The sequence below is a fragment of the Leucopleurus acutus genome, assembly GCF_964270905.1.
Source record: "Leucopleurus acutus genome assembly, chromosome: 17".
Classification (NCBI taxonomy): Eukaryota; Metazoa; Chordata; class Mammalia; order Artiodactyla; family Delphinidae; genus Leucopleurus; species Leucopleurus acutus.
The window spans coordinates 24,103,881-24,128,658 of NC_139159.1; the positions used below are offsets into that span (position 1 = coordinate 24,103,881).

General features: G+C 45.1%; 1 protein-coding gene across 1 annotated transcript in view; it reads right to left on the minus strand.

The window, feature by feature from the left end:
• The window catches only part of ZNF704 (zinc finger protein 704), a 210,276-nt gene extending 208,023 nt beyond the window's left edge, over nucleotides 1-2,253 (minus strand). The window contains exon 1 of the mRNA XM_082858433.1: nucleotides 1,618-2,253. Within this exon, the coding sequence (XP_082714559.1) occupies nucleotides 1,618-2,115 (498 nt within the window). The 5' untranslated portion in view covers nucleotides 2,116-2,253. The remainder of the gene's footprint in view (nucleotides 1-1,617) is intronic.
• Between the last annotated feature and the right edge of the window lie 22,525 nt (nucleotides 2,254-24,778).

Consider the following 24,778-nt stretch of genomic DNA (forward strand, 5'->3'; position numbering starts at 1 on the left):
GTGTGAATGATCACACCCTAGTTCTTTTATTCTTATATATTTGATTTTTTTTCCTACATTGAGTTTGCTTTGAGCACGGACCATAAATTATAATCAACTTTTCTATCACAAACTGTGCAACCACTGTCCAAACCACAAGACATCTTTTCAGTATTTCTGGACAAAAATGCTAAGGAGTCCTACTTTTGTTCCTTAATGTCACTGATGTCATGTGATTTAATTCCAAACCCAGCTATATCCTGTAGCCATACGATGCAGGCTTTTTATTAGACCATGGTAATGATGGTGGTCATGGTCTGAATTCCAACAAGCAACTGTCAAAAACTATCATCCCAAACGACTACTTGCTGAAAATTTCTCACTCCCAGAGTTGGTATTTCCAGGGTGGTCTAGGAAAGAAATCTGTGCCCATGTCTACTCTGGGGCTATTCTAAATGCTGACGTTTAATATTTCTTTGGAACTGCAATTTCATGCTTTGAGGAGCTGACTTTTTTCTGCAAGCCCCTGAAGATTTTTTTTTTCATAGTCTCTAACTAGTAAGCTCATTTGTTTATGTGTTTTTCTTCCTGAAATACCAATATCTTCTGAAAACTCCGATCAATAGTTTTATCCAGTTGATTTTAAGCACCACTCTTCAGAAAAATCACTCACTCCATTGCTTCCCACTTGCTGCCCTCAAAACTTCTTAGCAACATACACTGTGCAAGAACCTCAACGTGGTTTGCGTTGGCCAATCACATGCCTGAAAGCCCAGCCAGTCAGTTGTGTAATAATAAAGCCCTTATCTCCTGAAGATATACAAACGGAAAGATCTCCCGGTGCTTCAGTACACAAGGGCCTTTGCTTGAATTCTCAGCAGAAACTCACGTCTATTTTAAATGGCAGATTCCCCCCCCACTTTCTCTGGTTTCCTATTTTTTTCCCCATTTGCTATGTTAAGGAGGGGAAAAAAAACCCAATGCCAAACAATGTCGAGTTTTAAGCCGCGGGTACGGGGTGGGCGGGGCGGCATTGCCAAAAGCTGCCAGCAAAATGCATGTATACACCGGGACTTGGTTTTTCGCTCTTCTGGGTTTACCGGTTCCCTCACAGGCGCTTTTGACGGAAACTCATCCACAATTGTTCTTGGAGGCAGGAGGGGTTGAGAGATTGAGAAGAGAAGCTGTTTGCTAGTTCCTATGAGTTTGACTAGTCCTCAGAATAAGGGGAAGGGGGCCACTCGTGCTTCCTCGGGAAGGACTACAACCTCACTGCCTCCCTACCTCGCCCGTCCGCACCGGGCGCAGACCGGCGCCTACCTCGTCCCATCGCCAAGTTCCCCGCCTCGCTCGGGAGAAGCGTCCTTTGCCCGCACCCACATCAGACAGCACGCCGGCCTCGGCCTTGGAGGAAAGTGGGAGCGGCCGCCCGGTGAAGGTGCTGGGGCCCGAGCGGTGAGCTCATCAGCCCCCTGGCTCTGCCCGCGCGGCCACCCGAGCCGCCGGACACACCCCTCCCGGCCCGGCCTCTGCGGTCCCCGGTACCGGCCTCAACCCGCTCCGCGCCGGGCCCCCGGGCCCGTCCCCTCACCGCGCAGGAGGGTCCCGCGCGCGCTAGTCCCCGCAACCCGCACACACCTTCAATGCTCCCCGGCCCGGGCCCTTGGGGAGCTGGCGGCCGGGGCCGAGGGCCACGAAGCGCTCCTCGCCGTCCTCGTCGTCGTCGTCGCCGTCCACCACCTCGACGACCACCTCCTCGTCCTCGTCTTCCTCGTCGTCATCCTCCTCCTCCGCGCCCCCTCGGGGCTTCGGCTGCACCCGCCCGAGCCCCCTCCGCCGCCTGCTCCCGCCCTCTTCGTCCTCGTCTTCCTCCCCCAGAAGCAGCAGCACCGGAGACGAGGCAGCGGCGGCGGCCCCGGCGGCCCGAGGGGGGCCGGTCCCGGTGCTGCGCGGCGGCGGCAGTGGCGGCCTCCAGCTCTCTGGGACCGGCGCCGGCGCCGGCGCCGGGGCCGGGGCGGGGAGCGGGAGCCCGGGCAGCGCGCCTTCCCGGGCGGGCGCGGGGCCTGGCGGCTGCAGCGCGGCGTTCCCCCGGCGGCTGCCCAGGCTGGAGCGCTTGGCTAGACGCCGCGCCTGCATGCCTGACCGCGGGCTGCTTGCCGCCGCGCCGAGCCGGAGTTTGTCACCTCCCCCCTCGTCCTCCTCCTCCTCCTCCTCTTCCTCCCCGGGCGGCCGCTGTGGTCGCAGGCGCCCGGGGCGCGGGGCTGCGGGGGGCTGCGGGGGGCTGCGGGGGCCGCCTCCCCGGGCCGCCGGCTGCCACTGGCTGCAGAGGCGCGGGCGCCGCCTTCGCTGGACCGGCCCGTGGGGACGCCGGCGGCCGGCGGCTACGGCGGGGCGGCGCGGCGGCCGCGGGCGGGGGTGGGTGTGAGCGAGCGGCGCGCTGCCGCCTTCGCCGCCGCCGCCGCCGCCGCCCCGGAGCCGCGGGCCGCGCTTCGCTCCATGCGGCCGGCTACCGGGCCCGCGCGCTCCGGGCCTGCAGCTGCCGTGCCCCGGCGCGAGCTGTTTGTGTTGTGTATTTTCCACTACCGCCCCCCTCTTCTCGAGCCATTCCTCGCAGCCCTCCGGTCGCCCCGCGCAGACAAAACCCGGACTGGATTTATTTTTCCGTCCCACAGCCTCCGAAAATCGGGTGCTTCCGAACAGTCGGCCCAGCCGCGAGGGCCCACGCTAACCCGTGGCTGCTTATCGCCTTTGGAGGGAGGAGGATCGACTTGGCTGGAAGTAAGGTTGGCGGTCAAAGTCAGACTTTTGAAGGAAGAGATTTGCCGCAAGTCATTTAATGGTCTCTGCCGGGCAAGGCGACTACTCTTGAGCTTATATGAAATCGGGGAAGGTGTACCAACCCGAGATTTGGCGTTAATTCCTAACCTGAATCATCAGACTCCTTTGGATTGTTGAGGTACTTTTTCAGGACATTGCCCGCCAATCTCTCCGTCTCCTTGAACACACCATTCTAGGCCCTTCCTATTGAGCTCTTTTGGCGCTATACTAAGACTTGCAGCTTTTATTTCTGCATTTTTACCTTGAGTGCCTGATTATAAGGCTAAATTTCAAGAAGCCTTCGGTTCTCACCATTCAATGTGTAGACTGCTGGCACTGTCCTGGCCTTTGGAGAAACAAACCGGGGCGAGGGCTCAAGATTACTTGAGTTTGTTATTGTAAAAATTAATACGAAGTAAGATCAAACACAACCAGTTCGCCACATAACTAATGGCACTGTCACTTTCTAAGGATTTTTAGGTGTGACAAAGAAAAGTCATTTGCTACTGTTTGGGGTTAGGCTGTATGGTAAGCCGTGTCCTTTACATTCAAATCATAAGCCAAATTCCACCTCTGTAGCTGAGAGCTGGAGAGGATCTCACTCACCACACACTCTGGCAAGTGCCTCCATGAGGCCAGTGTAAAAGATGACCTCACCCTCAGCTCCCCTTCATGGTAATTACTGTAGGAGATTTAACATCATGTGCCCTGTTAGGCACTTGAAGGCAGCTCATTAAATTCTCACTTATGGTGTCTTCCAACTGTTGAACATTTCCAGTGGGATGATGACAAAAATTCTAAAATGAACTTTTTCTTCTTCCTGAATCAGAGTAGCTTCCTGATAGACCTATTTCAAGTAACGACACTCTCATTATAATCATTCAGGCCCAAAATAGGGGTATCATGTTCACTCCCTTCTCTATCTTATTCCTAGAGGCAGTGGCCCACAAGTCCAATCCATTGTTCTTTCTGAAATGCCTCTTGAATCCACCCCTTCCTTTCCATTCCCAAAGCTCCTACAGAATTTCATGACCACAAAAGTTAAAGTTTCTGTCTAACAAGCTTTCTACACCCAGTTTCTCAATAACACACCCTGCCCTGACCCCCTCCAACCATCAGCACTGGATTCATCTTCCCCAAACTTCATTCAGATCAAGTCATTTTCCGGTTGAACTTTCCATTTGCCAACATTTCATTGGAGAATGCAGAGAGAGAAAAGAAAATGGTCTGAGCATTTTAAGAGATGGTTGTGTTTGATCAAAGCATGGAAAAGCAGGGGTCAGCCAAGAAGTAAACTAATCAGCATCGGTGAGTGTTTGTGAAGAATGAAGGTCACTGAAATGATTTCAATTGCAAGAAATTTACCTTGGTCCATTTGAGGGATGATTTTAGAAAAAGGCCGCAGGGTCTTTCTCTGACCAGAAAGAATAAAGATCAGAGGCAAAGGGGCTTCCCTGGTGGCGCAGTGGTTGAGAGTCCGCCTGCCGATGCAGGGGACACGGGTTCGTGCCCCGGTCCGGGAAGATCCCACCTGCCGCGGAGCGGCTGGGCCCGTGAGCCATGGCCGCTGAGCCTGTGCCTCCGGAGCTTGTGCTCCGCAACGGGAGAGGCCCCAACAGTGAGAGGCCCGCGTACCGCAAAAAAAAAAAAAAAAAAATTCGAGAGTCAGAAAAAGAATAATCACACTCCCCAAATCGTCAAGGATAACCATAACCGCGGCAGAAATATAACAAATGTCTACCCTTCCACAAGAGCTCATTTATGTCCTTGAGAACCTTAAATAGATGGATTCCTTGAGCGTGGCAGCTCCTTTCAAAAATTATTTTAAAACTAAAAGTAAAAATGTGCCCTTTAAACAAGTTATAAAAGTAAGATTAAGTTAGCTTTTCCACACTTCTGGGAAACGTAAAAATGATTTCAGATGATGACTGTCATCGCACCGTATGAAAAATAGATTAAGGTTTAGAGAATCATTCAGCTATTACACCCTTCAGGCTGAAAGCCTGTGTAAGTCAAGCATAAACCTCCACCCAGATAAATGTTTCTTCCATGAGCAATTAACTCAAACCCTCTTTAACAATACAATGTACTTTCTACACAGTTCTTTAAAATAGCTCCCAGAGACTTGGATTGTTTTTTCAATTTATTATTTTTTTTAGTGAGCATAAAACTGATAGAATTACTTTCTTTTTTATGTGACACATTTGCTATTTTGAGGTGGTGTGGGGTGTGTGTGTGTGTGTGTGTGTGTGTGTGTGTGTGTAGACGAGAGAGTGATTTTGTTTGTTTCCTGATCATTTTAGTCATCTCATATTGGCACTTGAAAGGCAATGGAAAGAACACTGGACTGGGATCCCAGAGACTTGGGTTTGAATCCAGATCTGAGGATTACTTGCCATATGAATAGTTAAGTCCCCTAATCTTGGCAGGGTTCACAACTGTAAGATTAACGAGTTGTAGTCTTTAAGGTCTTTCAACTTTCGCGATCCATTATGTAAGATATGGACCCGAAGTATGATTTAAGTTTGAGATTAAGCCAAATGCCCATTATTAAAATCCACGAATGGAGTCTAACATGTATACCTACAAATGTATGTAGGATCTCATATAGACGTCCCCTCTAACCCAATGTGACATGCTGTATCTTAGGACTGCCGTCTCTGTTCCTATCAACCTCACCCTTAATTTCATTGGCCCTCGCTGCTTTGCTGGGAATGCAAAATTATGAAACTGTGCAAACACTTGCTACCATCTTATTTTACTAGTTATCTCTTTGGTGATAAGTTGCCCTAATGACTACAAACCAAGTAGTTGCAATTTTGTATTATTTGTATTAACATCTCTTTCTATAAACTGAGGATTGCCTCCACCCAAGATGTATATTTACTTCCTACTAATGGTATTTTCATATCTCTGAAGTTTTGCTCTCATCTTTCTTTTCCTATCGCTTTTTTTCATCTAAGATCCTTCTGGTACAAGTAACCGAAATCCCCACTCACCCAAAATAAAAAGGAGGGAAGGGATTTATTTATCAGTTTGGATAACTCAACCACAGATGGGCCTCAGTTTGGGGAAAATTAGATTCGGGGCTTATGTGATGTGTGGTCCTCTATCTTTCTGTGTGTGTGTGTGTGTGTGTGTGTCTGTGTGTCTGTGTGTCTGTGTGTCTGTGTGACTTGTTTCGTTATCTGGTCGACTAGACCCAAGTCATAGGCAGCTCTGGCCATACACCTATCAGCCTTGTGACCAGGAGCAGAGGAGTTCTTTGCTGCCTGCAGTAGTTAAGGAAATCCCTGCAAAGGACCCTGGGTGGCCCTCTGGGTTATGAGTCCGTGTCTGTGGCCAAGGGTGGAGTGCTGTGATTGGCAGCCTTCACCAAACCACATGGTTAAAGGGAAGAAGGATGGTTACTGTCCTGGGCAGAAAAAGAACATAAAAGGCCACCATGTCTTATAAATATAATCAATATTATCTAAAATCTGAAACGTAAAAATGAGTCAAAGGAAAAACAACACATCTAATCTAATCTCCCTACCAAAAGACAACTACTGGTATTGTTTTGGTATTTTTTAAAAAATTTTCTATGCATGTTTTTTTTGTTTTGTTTTTCCACCTGGTTTTATAATTTAAGCTTTTGCTCACATATGGCAATATAACTTGTAGATGGATTGTGAGCTAGTAGGAAAAAATAAATTGTGAAAATATTACAAGAAAATGTGCATGAATATTTTTATAAACCCTGGGGAATGACAGCCATTATAAACAGGATGTCAAGTCAGAGCCATAGCAAAAGGCTGATAAATTTGATCACACACACACAGAAAACTTTAAACTTTATGGCAAAAGTACCATTAAAGAGTTTTAAAAGGCAAAAGATCGTTGGTTTTCAACATAAAATCAAGGATTAATATACAGCCAAGTACAAACAATTCAGTTTCATTAAAACAATTAAGTATAATATTCACCTATCAGACTGGTAGAAATGTTAAAGCTTTGATAATATTCAGTGTGACTGACAGTATGGAGAAATGGGGCCTCATGAATACTGTTACAGTATTTACCATAATTCTAAAATGCACTTACCATTGGAAACCAGTGATTTCACTTCTAGCTGTGGACCCTAGAGAAATATTGGTACATGAGCACAAAGGAGCACAGAGAGGGTCCTTGTTACGGCACTGGTTTTAATAGAATATTGAAAGCAGCGTAAATACTCATCAAAAGGAGAACGGTTTAAAAAGAAGCCTTTGACAACAAGGGAACCACTATGCAGCAGCTAAAAAAAGTGAGGGAGGTCTCTCTGTACTAAAAGGGAAGAGGCTCAAAGTTTTAAATGGAAAAGGCAAGATGTAAAATTATATTTATACATGATCTCATTTGTGTTTAAAGCAAAATCCCACAAAGTATAATGTACACTCTACATAATGTGATTTCAGATGGAAAAGTAGATAGATAGATGGGAAAGTGACTGAAAGTTACCTCCCAGCCCTGGGAGAGGTGAACGGGATTGAGGGAAGAGGTAAAGGAGGCCTCCTACTTTCTGTATTTTTGGATTTTTTATATAAACTTGAATTTGTGTTCAGATATTATATAGGTCACTTTAAAATAAAGAGTAAAAACTCTTCATAGCATAATTTTTACTACAGAATATTCTGTCCAGCTGTTGTGCTATGATTTCACCATGTCTTGCTATTTTCAACAGGGCACTGCCAACTTTTGTACAGAAAACATTATACATCTTCTGGATTCCTTCCTTAGGATCAGAGCCAGAAGTGGAATCAGTGGTCCCAGGGTGTGCACATTTTCTTGATACATTTCACTAGATGGCTTTCCAAAGGAGTTACCACAATTGACATTCTGACAACCATGGGAAAGTGGCCGATTTTCTGCACTCTCCCTTGCTTTGATCATATCATATCTCATTCTTTCCATCTTTCCCTCTCTTTGCTACTTTGATAAATGTTCCATCAAATCTCATTTTGGTTTAATTTCTTCCTTTGATCATTAACAAAGTATTTCCCCATGTGTTCAAGTTTTATTTCCTCTTCTGCAAATTCTTTTCTTATCCTTTGCCCATATTCCTATAAGAGTCTGGGTTTTCCGCTCCACTGGTATAAGTGCTCCACATTAAAAGTCCTCTCGTCATAGTTTTTGCAGATACTTCCCTAGCTTTGCTCTTTCTCTTTAAATTTCTTCATGTTTTCTTCCCCAAAGCTTTAGATGTATCTATGGGCCTTTCTTTTTCCTTCTTTGCTGATTTTATTTACAAATTCCTATCACTGTTTTCCCCTGAGGTTTGTACTAAAAAACCTCTGCTAGACTTCATCCTTTGTCATTTTCCTTCAATTCTTTTAATTTATTTATTTATTTTTGCTGCAAGTCTTCATTTCAATTTTGTTTATATGTTATCCAACATACTAACTTCCTTATACTACAGATGTGCTAATTGATTATTCTTAAAATTAAGTTTTCAAATTTGATTCTCATTTACTTAGTATTGATTACATGCCTTCCTGTCTGTATTTTAAGTTAATAACTCTTGGTTAATCCTTCTTTTTTTTTTTTTTTTTTTTTGCGGTACGTGGGCCTCTCACTGTTGTGGCCTCTCCCATTGCAGAGCACAGGCTCCGGACGCGCAGGCTCAGTGGCCATGGCTCACGGACCCAGCCGCTCCGCGGCATGTGGGATCTTCCCGGGCCAGGGCACGAACCCGTGTTCCCTGCATTGGCAGGCGGACTCTCAACCACTGCGCCACCAGGGAAACCCAATCCTTCATTTTAATAGAAATATTTTTAAGTTTAAATAATTATCATCCAAACAATAATATCTCTAATAAGTAATGTTTTTTAAAATACTAAACTTAACCTCTTTAAAGTATTTAACATGAATATAAATGTGAGCATACAAATGGTTCATCTGCTAGCACATTCTGTAAAAATGGAATTGGTTTATATCTGCACTGTCCAATATGGTAGCCACTAGCCACATGTAGCTATGGAGCACTTGAAATGTGGCTAGTACAAATAAGAACTAAATTTTAAATTGCATTTAATTTTCATTAAGTTTAAATAGCCCCATGTAGCTAGTGGCTATGGGGTTGGATAGTGCAGGCTCAGACCTTTCAAGGGTCATTTTCTACTTTACAGATCCAATTTTAGGTGAATGTGACTGAGCTAATTAAGGAAACAAATTACGCTCATGAAACTTTGCTGCAAGTCTAAAATCCAAACTGTGTTTTCTCATCTACTTACCTAATTTTAAAAAGCTAATGTTTTGGGCTTCCCTGGTGGCACAGTGGTTGAGAGTCTGCCTGCCGATGCAGGGGACATGGATTCGTGCCCCGGTCCGGGAGGATCCCACATGCCACGGAGCAGCTGGGCCCGTGAGCCATGGCCGCTGAGCGTGCGCGTCCAGAGCCTGTGCTCCGCAGCGGGAGAGGCCCCAACAGTGAGAGGCCCGCGTATCGCAAGAAAAGAAAAAAAAAAAAAAACCTAATGTTTTTGAATTGTTAGCTTATATTTAACAATTCTCATTTATGACCTTCATCAGGCTTCCAATTAGGCTATTTTCAGGTTGAAGGGTGGTGAGATATCAAAAGCACCTAATGTATCCCCACTGTTTCCAGAATTATTTTTACCTACACCATTTTAGTTCCTATGTTTGTTATTTTATTCTCAAGCTATTCCAAGGAAAGAAGTACCTGAATTAACCTCAGTAACCTATTGTAAGAGTCTTGAAAGCCATAAAATATAATGAGACATTAACACGTGCTGATATAAATGCCCCTGGGATTTCTTAAAAGCTAGTTGTAAATTTCTTTTTGTTGTTGGTAATATCATGCCTGTTAATATGAAAAATAAAAGACAGAATTTTGCAAACTGTCTAAAAATTCCTAGGTGCTCTATACCCTCAATACTAGGTCTAGAATTTTCCCTAAACCAGTGTAGATATAAAGACTGTCCATCTGGCCCACATGCCTGGAGTGAAGGAGGGCAGGGGGTGAGGAGTATCAGCCTTTATCATCTTCAATTTCTTTCATTAGGGATGCAGAGATTACTTGCAAGTTTTTTCTGTCATTTCTTTAAAAGCGATGGCAAAACTGCTTGTCCCACCACCTTCTATATATAAACCCCGCTATCCGCATGCCCCCAGTAACTTCATCTTTACCTAGTCACAGCCAGTAACTGCCACTTGATATGTTACTTCCACACGACAAAGCTGATTCCAAGACCTTTGGCCTAAACTGAAATTTCAAACAAAACCTGGTATAAATACTGTTGTTTCTTGCTTCTTTCCAGAAGTTAAGGGAAGGGAAGAGAAGAAAAATGAAGAGAAACAGAAAAGGAAGGAGAAAAAAGAGGCAGGGACAAGAAGGGTGAGCAGCAAAAACTATGAGAATAGTCTTGGATCTTTGGTAATTTACTATGTTATATATAAAAATCCACACATAAAAGTTTTTCTTCTATTTAGCCTAAGTGTGTCCTTCAGAAAATTAGGGCTAATTTCCCTTATTCAATTCTCACTGAAAAAACTGCTAGTTGGGACCTTGGATATAAAAATAATGATCATGGGCTTCCCTGGTGGCGCAGTGGTTGAGAGTCCGCCTGCCGATGCAGGGGACGCGGGTTCGTGCCCCGGTCCGGGAGGATCCCACGTGCCACGGAGCGGCTGGACCCGTGAGCCATGGCCGCTGAGCCTGCGCGTCCGGAACCTGTGCTCTGCAACGGGAGAGGCCACAACAGTGAGGGGCCCGTGTACCGCAAAAAAAATAAAAATAATGATCTTTACTAGTTTTAAAATCTTTCCCTATGGGTTTTCAATACAGAGTTTCAGTCATGATGCCATAGTCATTTCACCCAAGTTGTTTCATGAGGTTTTTTTTTTTCACTACTTCTATATTATTCTACTGTTAGTGATACTGTTTTCTTGTTAGCTTTAAATACCTCTCTCCCATTCTCACTTCATGTTCAATTTCTTGTTCTCAATGACCTCTGTATTCCTTTTAATACCTTGAAAATCATAACTCATTCCCTATCTTCTAGAATCTAAAATCAGATATCACCCTGGGTATATGAGCCATCACCTTTTAGAAGAGCATTCAGCTTGTGTTACTTAGGACTGTAGATATTCCTGGCCGGGATTAGCTACATAATTTGCGGAGCCTAATGAAAGATACACATGCAGGGCTCCTTGCTCCAAATGACCATAAATTTCAAGACAGACAGCAGAGCACTAAACCAAACGTGGCGTCTTCTAAGCATGGGGCCCTGGGTGACAGTCGGCAAGTGCATGAAGTGAGCCCCATTTCCAGGTTAGTCCTGTGACACTGGGAGGGGTGGGTACAATACACTTATGGTTTCTTCCACTTCCTGTTCTCCAGTTTCTTCTCTTTCCTTGGCGAAGGAGAATTCTACGTTAGGAACTGAGAGCTATCTTGTGCTTGGGCCTGTGGGAGATCAGAACCTACCTGTTCTAGGAGGACTTGGGAGCTTGTTGGGGACACTGAAGAATTTTTGAGCAGAGGAGGAATGCAGTTCAATGTGCATGTTAGGAAGGTTATCCTGGCAGCAGCCCAGAACATAAACTGGAAGGGAATGGTCGTAGAGGCAGGGAGTTCTTCCTTAGTCCAGTGAGAAACAAAGACAGTTGGAACTAAAGCTGCAACACAGGGTAAAGTGAGGAGAGGGTAGCTTTAAGAAATATACAAAACAGAAATCAACAAAACCTCTTGACCAATAGGATTGGTCAACACGGGAGAAGAAGGAACAAAGAAAAATTGTTTGTTTCCAACGCATGGGACTAGGTTGAGCCTAGTGAGAGTCACAGTGGGTAGGGGAGCAGAGGGAAGCAGGCTTAGTGGGGAAGATAGTACCATTTGGGGAAATGTTGAGTTTGAGGTGCTCATGGGCATCCAGGGCAAGTTGTGTGATCATGTTTTGGGTATATTGACTTAGGAGCTTTGCTGATCCTTGGCCAATTTGCCATTGGATCCATTCCTCACTCTTCCCCCAATTTGCTCTTTATTGTAGGTTGTCAATCTCTGCAAGCTGTTTCTCTCAGACACTCTTTGCAGGGGCTGCTAACTGGGTTTAGCCAAAGAGAGGCATTGATGGGAGATTAGAGAGAAGGCAGAAGCCAGGAAATGCCTCCCCCGTCTCTGCTCTAGAGGTGTCCTCCCGCTGGGCTCGTCTCCTCCAAGGCTCCAGTTGCCCCACATAGACCAGTGGCTCCAGTTTTCACCAGATCACTAGAACCATTGACCACGGTATGGCCCCACCTCTTCCTGTCATCCCTCAAGCCTAGGGGATAGCAGCTTCCAGTCACTACTTTCTGGATTGTCTCAACAATTCTTGTTTGTTTGCTCAGCTCTTCCATCACCAGGGGGGATGAAATTCCTTATATATTAAAATTTAGAGTGTTTTCTCTTTCCCTGCTTGCATCCTGCCTGGTACAGGACTTATTAGCATATGTAGATGTTTGCTAATGTAATTGAACATGTTTTGTGATGGCAGATGAGGACTGAAAATTGCCAATTGAGTTTGGTAACAAGTTGGTGATATTAACAAGAGCATTTTTCAGGGGACTCCTAAAAATGAAAGTCAGATTGCAGTGGATTTAAAAAATGGCTGAGAATTAAGGAAGTAATTAGTGTACATTTCAGGTTTTTATTGTTTTCTAGAAATTTAACTCTTAAAGGAAGGAGGGAAGGAGATAGGATAAAGAGGATTTTTTGAAGATGAGAAAGACTTGGATATGATTAAAATAAAATAGAAAAGAAATAGGAATTAAGAGGAGTAACTGAAGACAGAAGACCCTAAGAGACCAGTGGATAAACTGACTGCATTAGTAGAGGGTTACTTATTTGTCTCATATGAGAGAAAGAACCTCAAGAATGATATAGATTGCAGATATTTTTGTAAGTAGGAGGCCAGATAAGAATTTGATTTAGTTCAAACCCAAGGGCTTCTATTTTCTCTGTGCTGGTGGGTTTCCAAAGAGTGGTGGAAATCAGCACTGGTCCCTCAGGAGAATGGGAGAAATAGCAGATACAGGTCAGGGTCAAATCATGGCATGAGGAAGCAGCAGCTGAAATTGGCTCCCACAAATGGTGTTTCCACTGTTGAACTGTGGGAAGTTCTCCAGTTTCTCTCAGAGCTGGTGTAAGAGTGAAGAAGGCGAACACATTTGACATATGCTGTGGTTCTCCATTGACCAGCAGCATTACCCGGAAACCTCTTAGATGCAAAATCTTAAGCTATGCTCTAGACCTAATGAATCAGAAAATCTGGGGGCAGGGTTTAAGAAGCCCCCCAGGTGATTCTGATACACTCTAAGGTTTGAGAACCACTGCCTAGACCATGGCCACCACGGTGTGATCTGCAGACAAGCAACTAATTTGAAATGCAGAATCTTAGCCTTCCTGCCCCCAGAATCAGAATCTGGGTTTTAACAAGATCCCCAGGTAGTTTGTAAGCACGTTTCGTTAAGAAGCACTGAACTTGGAAGTTTATGCTCTCGAGGGGTATTTATAGATTAGCCAGTGGAGTTTAAATTAAGGGGTGACTTTTAATGGAGTAATTTCAGGTTCAGTTTAGATGGCAGGGGATATGTCACATTTGGAGGCTAAGAAGCCTGCCTGACACCATATACCCACACATTTCAAATGACACCACATAGTACACGTTCTGTCTCCTTCCATGGATTACACGAGACCAAGATTTGAAAATATGAAACCAAATGGAACCAAATGCAGCCATGAAGGCCAATCCTTTAAAAAAGGCTATTGAGTGTCTCTTGTGTGTGCCAAGGTCTTTGCTGGACTCTGAGATGCCCAGACCATTACCCAGTTACTGCACTCAGGAGCTCCTGGTCTAACGGAGGACACAGCCACGGGATCACATTATTACAGTGCCTCTGGTAAAGACATAAGCATGGTCTACAAGGGTATTTGGGGATGATGGAGAAGGAGGAAGCCAGTCTGGGCAGGGTAGGTCAGAGAAGGCTTGTGGAATGAGGTCCTGTTGAAGCCAAGTGTTACAAGGTGAATGGGGATCCACCAGATGATGAAGTGGCAGGAAGGACATTCCAGGGAGAGGCAGCATGGAGGCAGAGGCACAGGGGCAGCACAGAAAATTCAGGAACTCCACCCAGGGGATGGGAATACATGTTTGGCAATGCCAGGACACATCTCATTAAAATAACAGTTCTTTTTGATGTTTCCCCTCCAAAGTCTATGTCGTCTTACTTTGGAGCACAACTCTTTCTGTGCAGGCTTGTGGCTCAGCTGCCTGATGGAAGCCTTCAGCAGTGGCAGCGGCACTGCCATCATTCACTTCACACAAGGACCAACGGTCCAGAGCGGGGAAATCAAGACGTGTTAGATGGTCTGCGGAGGAACCCCTCCATTGCCACATCCTCTCCTCTTCTCAATCCGGGAACCATGATTTCAGTGCCACAGAGAAACGTGAATACTCATATTTGGAAACATTTGACAATCTCTTTTCTCCACTCAGTGTGGCTAAGGGCACCCTAATGTGTACCCAGGTGAGGGAAAGGGTTTCATATAGCAGCCAAATGGTCTTAAGTACAGAACAAAAAGTACGCCTCTCTCCTATCCAAGAACCTCCGATAATTTCCCATCAGACTCAGAAGAAATAGAAACATCCTTGAAAGGCCTAGAACACCCTGTAGAATCCCACCTCTCACTCACCTGCTCTCCTCTCCTTCCCTTCTGTCCACAGAGCCCTCTCAGTCTTTCTTGATCACACCAGACTCATGTTCATGTCAGGCTGTCCACTCTTCTAGTCCCTTCTGCCAGAGTGCCCTTCCTTCAGATCTTAGCATGGCTACTGGCTCCCGCACTCCACTCAGGCGTCTGCTCAAATGTCATGTCCTTAAAGAGGCCTTTCCTCACCCCCCTGCTAAAACCGCCCTCCAAATCTGATGCTTTTTTTTTCTTTAGAGCACTTATTACCAGCAGCTAGAAGACAAGCTCCATGAGGTTAAGACATCATCAATCTTGCTAGAATAGCACCTAGCATTTGTAGATGCTCAAATATTTCTTTCCTGAATTTAAAGTCATACTCGACTCTTCCATCTCCATCCCTAGAAGAACGATTATCCAGTCTAGTGAGCTGACAAACTGATTTTTGCATCTTTTTGTGGTAAGCTTCAGTGGTTCTCAAACTTCAGCCGTGCCTCAGAAGCACCCGGAGCGTTTATTAAAACACGGGTTCAAACAAACATAATGGGTTAGTAATAAGTAGGAGTTGAGATTAGTAAAACCAGTACTTAATTATACTTGGAACTTTGTATATCTTTGAATCTCCATACAAAGTATGAACTGTGATTTAATGCTTGAGTTTTCTTTAAAATAAAAGTTTATTTATTTTATGTTTTTATTTTCTTTAATTTATTTTATTTTATTTATTTTTTTTGCGGTACGCGGGCCTCTCACTGCTGTGGCCTCTCCCGTTGCGGAGCACAGCCTCCGGACGCGCAGGTTCAGTGGCCATGGCTCACGGGCCCAGCCGCTCTGCGGCATGTGGGATCTGCCCGGACCGGGGCACGAACCCATGTCCCCCGCATCGGCAGGCGGACTCTCAACCACTGCACCACCAGGGAAGGAAATGAAAAAAAAACCCCACAGGTTAATGGCACACAGCCTCAAAGTCTCTGATTCCGCAGATGGGGGTGGTGCTGATACAGGTACCACAGTTTCAGAACATAAGAGACATCTGCGCCAAACATCCCCTCCAGCGGTGTCCCTCCTTCTCACCTGTCTCTCCCAACCCCACTACCCTTTCTGCAATTGCCAGTAGCATCACAGAAAGCCAGGAGGATTTGTGCCTGGGCTCTGCTCCTCGATAGAAGGGCATCTTTGTGATACGAAGCCCAAGGCCTCCACTTCTCACTCTCCGGGTTTTGCGCTGTAGTCAGATTCTGAAAGAAGTCTGTGGGACAAGAAAAAATACTTGTGGAAAATTATGCATTCTAATTATGTCAAAATTTGTAAAGGGAATGCTTTTCACCCTCACACCCTGTCAGGCTTTAAGCCAGTGCTTTCTGTGCCTTGTAGAATATGTCAGGGTCACCAGCACTTAAAGGCTGTGGTTGGCCACAGGCAATCAAACAGGGCTCTGCGGTGGAGATTGCAAGTCTAGGCATTGACTGGTTGTTTAACTTCTGACCTGTGCTATTCAGAGGGAACAGGAAAGAGATTCAGTTCTTGAGCTGCAGCAAATAGACTTCTTATTTGTTCCAATAGGTAATGGGGGTGGTGGTGAAGGGGAGAAGTTTCTGAAAGCCACCTCATTTTGTTTTTTTTTTAGAAGATGTTGGGGGTAGGAGTTTAGTAATTTATTTATTTATTTTTGCTGTGTTGGGTCTTCGTTTCTGTGCGAGGGCTTTCTCTAGTTGCGGCAAGCGGGGACCACTCTTGATCGCGGTGCGCGGGCCTCTGACTATCGCGGCCTCTCTTGTTACGGAGCACAGGCTCCAGACGCGCAGGCTCAGTAGTTGTGGCTCATGGGCCTAGTTGCTCCGTGGCATATGGGATCCTCCCAGAAAAGGGCTCGAACCCGTGTCCCCTGCATTAGCAGGCAGATTCTCAACCACTGCACCACGAGGGAAGCCCAAGACACCTCATTTTAAAGATGTATGCTATGGTCTGAATGTTCATGTCCTTTCCAAAGTTTATATGTTGAAACCTAACCCCCAAGGGGATGGTATTAGGAGGTGGGGGCTTTGGGAGGTGAATAGGTCATGAGGGCAGGCTCCTCATGAATGGGATTAGTGCCCTAATAAAAGAGGGCTGAGAGAGCTCCTTCACCCTTCCTACTATGTGAGGTTGCAATGAGAAGACCTCTGTCTATGAGGAAGTGGGTCCTCAGCAGACACTGAATTTGCCAGTGTCATGATCTTGCAGTTTCCAGCTTGCAGAACTGTGAAAAGCAAATGTTTGCCATTTGTAAGCCACCCAATCTATGGTACTTTGTTGTAGAAACCCAGACAGACTTAGACAGTGTGTGTGTGTGTGTGTGTGTGTGTGTGTGTGTGTGTGTTAACTTCCATTTAGATGGATCATTCTAGTACACTTCTGGCCCTATAAGAGACTTCTATGTTTCTTCCCCACCCCAACCTTTTTCATGCACATTAAAAGTCGAGTGATAATTCTGAGCCCCATTTTCCTTCTGCTTTCTCCCTTGATATTCTCCTACTGCTCAGAGCAAAATTATTGAAGCTCTCTCTGAGAATACAATGATCTTGGGGGTATGCTCCATTCAACAGTTATCATCCAATAATCCCCTAACCAGAATTTATCTGTGATGGGTTACACACACTCTTAGCAGGTCTTTGACTTCAGGAGAGAAAAGTTTTGTGAAAATGGTGGGGAGGTGGGATCAGAGAAGGTCTAGGGTAAAAGAGTGGCAGACAAGGGACCCTTGTGACAGAATTGTTCTGAATCTTGACTGTTGTGGTGATCATACAAATCTACACATATGACAGAATTGCATAGAACTAACTACACACACACACACACACACACACAACTGCATGTAAAACTGGTAAGATCTGAATAAGGTGTATTGTATCAAGGATGATATCCTGGTTGTGATATTATACTATTGTACTAGATGCTACCATTGGGGGAAACTGGGTGAAGGGTACACAGGGTCTCTCTGTGTGATTTCTTACAACTGCATGTGAATCTACAATGATCTCAAAATAAGCATTTAAAAAAGAAGTGCTACAGAGAGGAAAGGTCTGGTTGATGTCAGAATGCAGAGTCCTGGGCAGCTGGGGCATCGAAAGGGCAGTAGGAGCCTAGAGAAAAAGAGAGGACCCAGATCTAAAGGGAAGAGGGGCACAGACATGATGGGACATGTTCCTAAGGAAAACTTCATTCTCCTCCTGTCCTTAAATTATACTACAAGGAAAATATAGTCTATCACCAAGCCATCATTTCTAGAATGATCACCCATCAGATGCTGAAGGTAGTAATAATAGCTGACACTTACTGAGTGTTGCCAGGTGTCAGTTTCATGAGTTATCTCACTTGATCCTCTCAGTGGTCCTATGAGGTAGGTACTATTATCACATCCACATTACAGATGAGAAAATTAAGGCACTGGCAGAGCCAGGCAGAGCTAGGATCTGTCTGATTTCAGCAGCAGCATCACCAACAATAAATGGGTGCTCATACGTGCCAGGTATACTGCCCTAAATGCTTTTTTCTTCATGCGGAAGAATGTGCCTATCATCATATCATTATCTGTGGAAAAGTCTCCATTATACATTGGCATCAAATAAACACATTCATTTTTTGTGCGCTTTCTAAGTGCCAGCCACGTTACATAAATTATTCTGTTAAACCTTCCCAGCAAGTCTGGATGTATTATCTTCACTTTATTGATAAGAAAATGGAGGTGAAGTCTTGTCCAAAATCACACAACCAGCAGGTGCAGAAGCAGCAGCGGCCCTTGGGTGGGCAGACTACAGAGCTACCGATCAGCCTCTGAGCTCTACTGCCTCCAACCCAGAAACTCCAAACTCACAATCATTTAATTGCCCCCAAAGCTAAATGCTTTTCAGTCTCCTGGTGTCCACTGAGTAGGCATGAATCTGTTTTATTTTGCCTGCTGTGTAACAGATACAGATCTTGCATATTCATTTTGCAAAGCACTCTCTGGGAACTTTCTTTGCTATGTTACTCTATTCACTACTCAAGGCTCAGACAAGTTATTGAACCATGTAAGTAAAAAGAACCTGTGGCTTGAGCACACAGCGGCAAACACGATTTAATGTTTAATAAGCATCATCATGATGATGGCAATGACATTCTGCTTTGAAGGGTTGCAGGAAGCAATCAACATCTCAAACCTATAAGCCATCAACTCCTTCAGTTTTCTCTCACCTGTGTCACTGCAGAGCACCTGATGGGGTATGGAGGTCTTAACTGGGTATCTATCAGTCCCTTCCTTCCCCCTCCCCTCCCCCGCCCCAGTGAAGAGGACACATTCTGCTACTCTATCGCCCTATAATCACAGAGACTGTGCACACGGAGTTAGAAGGATTTGCAGGGAAATTGCTTGCAGGCGTTAACCAAATACACTCACAGCACCTTGCCGCGGGCCCGGGGTGACAACGTGGCTTCCTCGCGAGTCGCTGGCCGCACACTTTCACTTTTCTCCTGGGGCGCCCGCCCACTCCGAGCTACTCCACGTCCTGGTTTTCCCCGGGCTCCCTACCCGGCAACGGCTGCCTGTAAACACGCGGGGTTGCAAGCAGGGGTGCCTCGATTGGAGGAGCCCAGCCCGGCCTCCCCTCCGCCGGCTGCCGAGCTGTCAGTTACACGTACAGTGTGAGCTAGATTTTGGCGCCACAGCTGGGAGTGAGGCTTTTGTTCCATAACAAAAACAAGTGCCTGAATGGCAGGGCTGCCAGCGCCCAGCCAGACGAGGCAGGCATAAAGGAACCGCCTGGCGAATGTTCGTGACCTGTCATTAGAGACAGCCCCTCTCGCTTCCGAACGATCATGGGGAGGCAATGTGGCAAATTATGTGCGTACCCGCCACGACCTTGCTCAAGCCTCCAGGGTGAATACTGAGCACCAGGCTCTAATAAGCGGCTTGTGAGCTCAGGTGGAAAAGCACCTGGGTGGTAACCAACGGAGTCCTTTCCTGCGCTTTCTGCCTCTTCTGTCCATGAACTTGTTTCCCCTCTGCGATTGAAAGGCTGGCCTTCTGGCTGAAACAAGTTAAATGATGGATTCATTTATGCTAGGAAGAAAAGCTAGGCATTGAATGTCGTAACGCTGTTCACACGATCTGTGCCCTCTTGTTATAAATATAGAGAGACAGTCTCTACTATATGATGTGTTTGCTTTTTGCTAAGTTCGAACACATCCATATCCAAATTGTTACCTACTTTGGGAAAATTCCTGTGTGAAACTCTGAATCATAAACCAGATAGATTAGGGGTGACTATTCTCATTTCAGAAAGGATTCTTCAAGTTCCAAAAGCATTTAGTAAGACTTGAGGATTCCATCCCCCAACCACTCCCAGTCTGGGGTGGGTGGGTGGTGTGCAGCTGGGCAGTGGGGTGAGCTCCACCTCGATGAGCCCTGCGGCTATTTGAAGTGTTACAATTGGGGGAGGGGAAGGGTAAGCTGGGACAAAGTGAGAGAGTGGCATGGACCTATATACACTACCAAATGTAAAATAGATAGCTAGTGGGAAGCAGCCGCATCGCTTGGGGAGATCAGCTCGGTGCTTTGTGACCACCTAGAGGGGTGGGATAGGGAGGGTGGGAGGGAGATGCAAGAGGGAGGAGATATGGGGATATATGTATATGTATAGCTGATTGACTTTGTTATAAAGCAGAAACTAACACACCATTGTAACGCAATTATACTCCAATAAAGATGTTTAAAAAAATAAAGTGTTACAATTAAAAATGTATTCCTTCAGCTGTAGACTCGGTCTTGTTGGAATGAAGATGTTTTCGAGGACATTATGAGGTTAAAAGGTAGTCACTTACACCTAAGTGTGAATGAGTTTAATCACTTCTTCCTTGAGAGCAGGTTCTCAAGGAGAAAAACTAGTGGCAGCTGAGTTCCTGAAAAGAGAGACAGAGGAAGAATATGAGTGGCAATGGAGGCAGAAAAAGAGAGTTTGGGTGCCTCAGAACATAGATGTTTATTGCTTCATAATTCTGGGAAAGTCAGCATTTTAGAGAGAGCAGTTTTTTTGTTTTGTTTTGTTTTTGCAGTACGGTCCCAAAGAACTTTCTGTGACAGTGGAAATGTTCTAGATCCACACTGTTCCAAAACGGTAGCCACTAGCCACATGTGGTTATTCAGCACTGAAATGTGGTTAGTGTGACTGAGGAACTGAATTTAATAGCCATATGTGTAGCCATGGAACTAACAGCTGTCAACAGCCACAAGACTGAGCTTGGGGATGGCTTCTCTGCCATGACAGCCGTGAAATGACTTCAGCCTTGTGAGCCCCGGAGCTAGAGACACCCTGAATTCCTGACCCCCAGAAAATAGGAGATAACAAATGTGTGTTGTCTTAAGTCACTACATTTTGAGGAAATCTGTTACACAGCAATGAAATTTGATTGTAATATGGTCAGGCCCATTTAAAATACATTTGTTCTAGTTAGGGCATCCCTAGGTCCAGAGAAACCTCCAAATATCAATGTCTGACGCAATAAAAGTTCCATTCTTTTAACATTCTAATGTGGGCAGTCTTCTGATGGTGATTCAGGGCCTCAGCCCCTTTTTGCTTTTGGCTCTGCCGTCTTTAACTTACGGCTGTTCAGGTCGCCAGCCAGGTGAAAACTGCAGAGCGGAGCCATGGGCTAGCTGTTTTGGTAGGGGAACAGACCTGGAGGTGGCGCCTATCATTTCTGCCCGCATTCTACTTGGCCAGACCTCAGTAAAACGATCCCGGCGAACTGTCAGTCAGACTGAGAAATGTAGCCTGACTCTGCGTGTGTCCAGGGTGTAGGGGAAGCAGGTTTGGGGGCCGCTGACACATTGTGCCACAACACACTCTCCTTTTGGGAGGTAAGCTCCTTGACAAAAACGGACCTTTTGGTGCCTTGCCAAACCCCAGGGTCACAGAGGCAAGGCTCTCTTCACAAATAGTGATGGTGATGAGAGAATGGGAAAGAGACTGACAGTGTTCCCCATCCCAAGAGGGGCATTCACCAAAACGGTCAGAACGTTCTAGTCCTATAAGGGTCTATGACTCAGCCCAAAGTTAACCAAATCAAAATTGTTTATAGGAAAGCCTGGGCACAGTTCTGGAAATGACTATGGAAGAATCAGGAAAAGATGTCTGTGCTTGTTCAAAGGGGACTTGGGATCTATAGGGTGGGGGCTGGGATGGAATTTCATGAGCCGAGGCATCCCTTAGATGTGATTCCAAAGGTACCGTCAAATCTACCATTGCTTCTGAGGCCAACTTGGATTTTCTGGTTGCTGCCCCCAATGTCACCATCTGTCCTAGGGCCTGTAGACAAATGAAAGAAAAGATTGGTTTGATGGATTTTCATTGTTTTAAATTGAGGAGGTATCACTCATACATTGATACTTTTAAAAATGTCACTCCTCCTTTCATCTCTCTGGGCCCTGCCATCCACCTCCCTTCACCCTAACCTGTAGCTTGTTCCCAACAAATGAGTCAGTGAAGATGGGAATGTTCATTTAACCGAGTATGTATCTGCCAACATTAAAAAAAAGTTTTGCCGACCTGAAGGAGTCACATAACCAACAGAGAAAGGAAGGAAGGAAAGGAAGGAAAAGAAAGAAAAAAAGAAAGAATAAAAGAAAAGAGAAGAATGTTGGGAGCATATCCAAAGACAGATTTCCTTGGAGTGGCGTGAATGTAGCTCAAGCTTCAGGGCCCCTCACTGATCAGTGCCCCTTCCGAGGTTGCATGCTCTCCTCCAGAGAGAAGCAAAAGAAGTAGTAGCTCTAGCACATGCCTGAGGACAAGAGTGCTGCCCTAGCCTGGGCTTCCCCTCTATATACATAATTTTTAACAGCTTTACTAAGATATTATACACATAACATAAAACACATCCATTTAAACTGTACAATTCAGTGTCTTTTAGTATATGCAGAACTGTGCAACCAACACCATAATCTAATTTTAGTACATTTCATCATCCCGAAAAAGAAACCCAGGATCCATTAGCAGTCTCTCCCCATTCCCACTCTCACACCCTTAACTCAGGCAACCACTGATCTACTTTCTCTTTCTATAGATTTGCCCATTCTGGACATTTCATATAAAGGGAATCATATAACATGTGCTTTTTTGTGACTGGCTTCTTTCGTTTAACATAAAGTTTTCAAGGTTCACCTATGTTGCAATATGTACCAGAACTTTATCTCTTTTTACTGCCAAGTAATAGTCCATGGTATGGATAGACCACGTTTTCTTTATCCAGTCATCAATTGATGGGTATTTGGGTTGACTGTATAATCACTTTTGTGTCTATTTTGTATGTGCCCTACTGGTGGTCCAAGAGTTGTGGGTAGGTTTGACAGACTGCCAGCACTACCTTCATATCCACCTGGCCTCTTGTGACACCTTGTCTCTGGCAGTTGTCAGGGAGCGTTTGGACTTCAATTTTGAGCCTTGGAGAAGGGTCTGAGACAGAGGCTGCACTGCGCCCAGGGTACATTAAGACCCAGGCTTCCAGGTGTCTTCCCTCAACCCGAGGACCAGCCCAATGTGGGTAGGAATATGAGGAAGAGGTGAAAGAACCTGACCAAACCTAACCAGCTGCTAGGGTACTAGTTGCAGGAGCCATGTCAACTATGATCAAAGAGCTGGAGTTCTCTGAGGGCTTGCTCTAGCAAGAAGCCCTGCCTGAACAAGAAACTGGAGGAAGTTATAAATGTGACATTCCGCGTAGCTGCAAGAAATTGTTCTAAACTGTCAATCTTTTTTAAAGTTTGATCAACTATGCTAAAAGAAAGACTGGACTATCCTTCTAATCTTTCAATAGAAACACATTGCAAACTTGTTTTCATATGAAGAAATAATAAAAGAGTATACAGAGAGAAGTGGTGGTGTCAGTGAAAGTGGAAAAGAATGCCAATATTCTTCTTCTCCATAAAAACAAAGAAAAACCTGGGGGCTTCCCTGGTGGCGCAGTGGTTAAACATCTGCCTGCCAATGCAGGGGGCATGGGTTCATGCCCCAGTCTGGGAAGATCCCACATGCTGTGGAGTGCCTGGGCCAGTGAGCCATGGCCGCTCAGCCTGCGCGTCCGGAGCCTGTGCTCCACAACGGGAGAGGCCACAACAGTGAGAGGCCAGTGTACTGCAAAAAAAAAAAAAAAAAGAAAAACCTGGCAAAAATTGTCAGAATCAACTTTTCCACAACCCTGGAAATTAACTAAGGGCTTGCAGTAATCAGGAAGTGCTTATTCAAGGAAAGTGGGGAATCTCAGTAGGAACAGTGAGCTTTGTGGCATTTTATTCTAGCCTGGGACCTTCCCCACACCCCAGCTCAGAGGTAGCCTTGAAAAAACAGCCCATATTTTCAGTACTGGAGGGACAGAATGGACATTATTTGCAAAGAATTGTAATTATTTCCTTTTTATCTGGTGGCTCCATGGAAGACCAACTCAAAACACTTGTCTTTATTTGCCCTGATTTGGAACTGGTCCAGTTCAAAAGCTACTGGGAGGGAGTGGGGCATTTGTCCAAAGCATTTAAAGGCAAATGTTTTAGCTGCTGCTGCCTGAGGCTATAGATAACAGTTGGCATAAACCACAAAGCTTGGGAGAAAAGACTGGGAAATGAGATGTCCATAAAGGCTTTGAAAAGCTCACACATATTCCTGGGAACCTAGAATGCCCTGGGTGCTCAGGAACAACATGAGAAGGCTGCAGGATCTGACCTCTGACTGACCTTGAGGTTCTACACTAGAGAAAGTGAAGGCTAAGGCAGAGTTGTAAACTACCAGGCTGAGTGATGAAGGCATGCCAACCACACACACAGAGCCCCTTGGCCAAAAACTTGAAATATTTTTGGTATGAGTTATTTAAGGAAATATCTGTTTAATCATTAGCTGACTACCAATCTAGCAGAACAGTGACTTCAGTGGCCACATATGACAAAGAATACAGAGTTTTCAGAATTAGTTCATAAAAGTCATTAAATAAATAGAGAAAAATAAGTAAAATAAACAGCAAACAACAAATCTTGAAAAGAGGAGAGAACCTGATTACTAGTGCTTCCACATTATAATATACAAAATGCCCAATTTTCAACTAAAAATTATGAAGCATGCAAAGAAAAAATAATGGTGAAAACAGGAAAAGGAAGCATTAAAAGAAGCTGTCCCTGAGGAAGTCCAGACACTGGACTTACTAGTAAAAGACTTTAAATAAACTACTTGAAATATGTTCAAAGAGCTAAAGGAAACCATATCTAAAGAACTAAAGGAA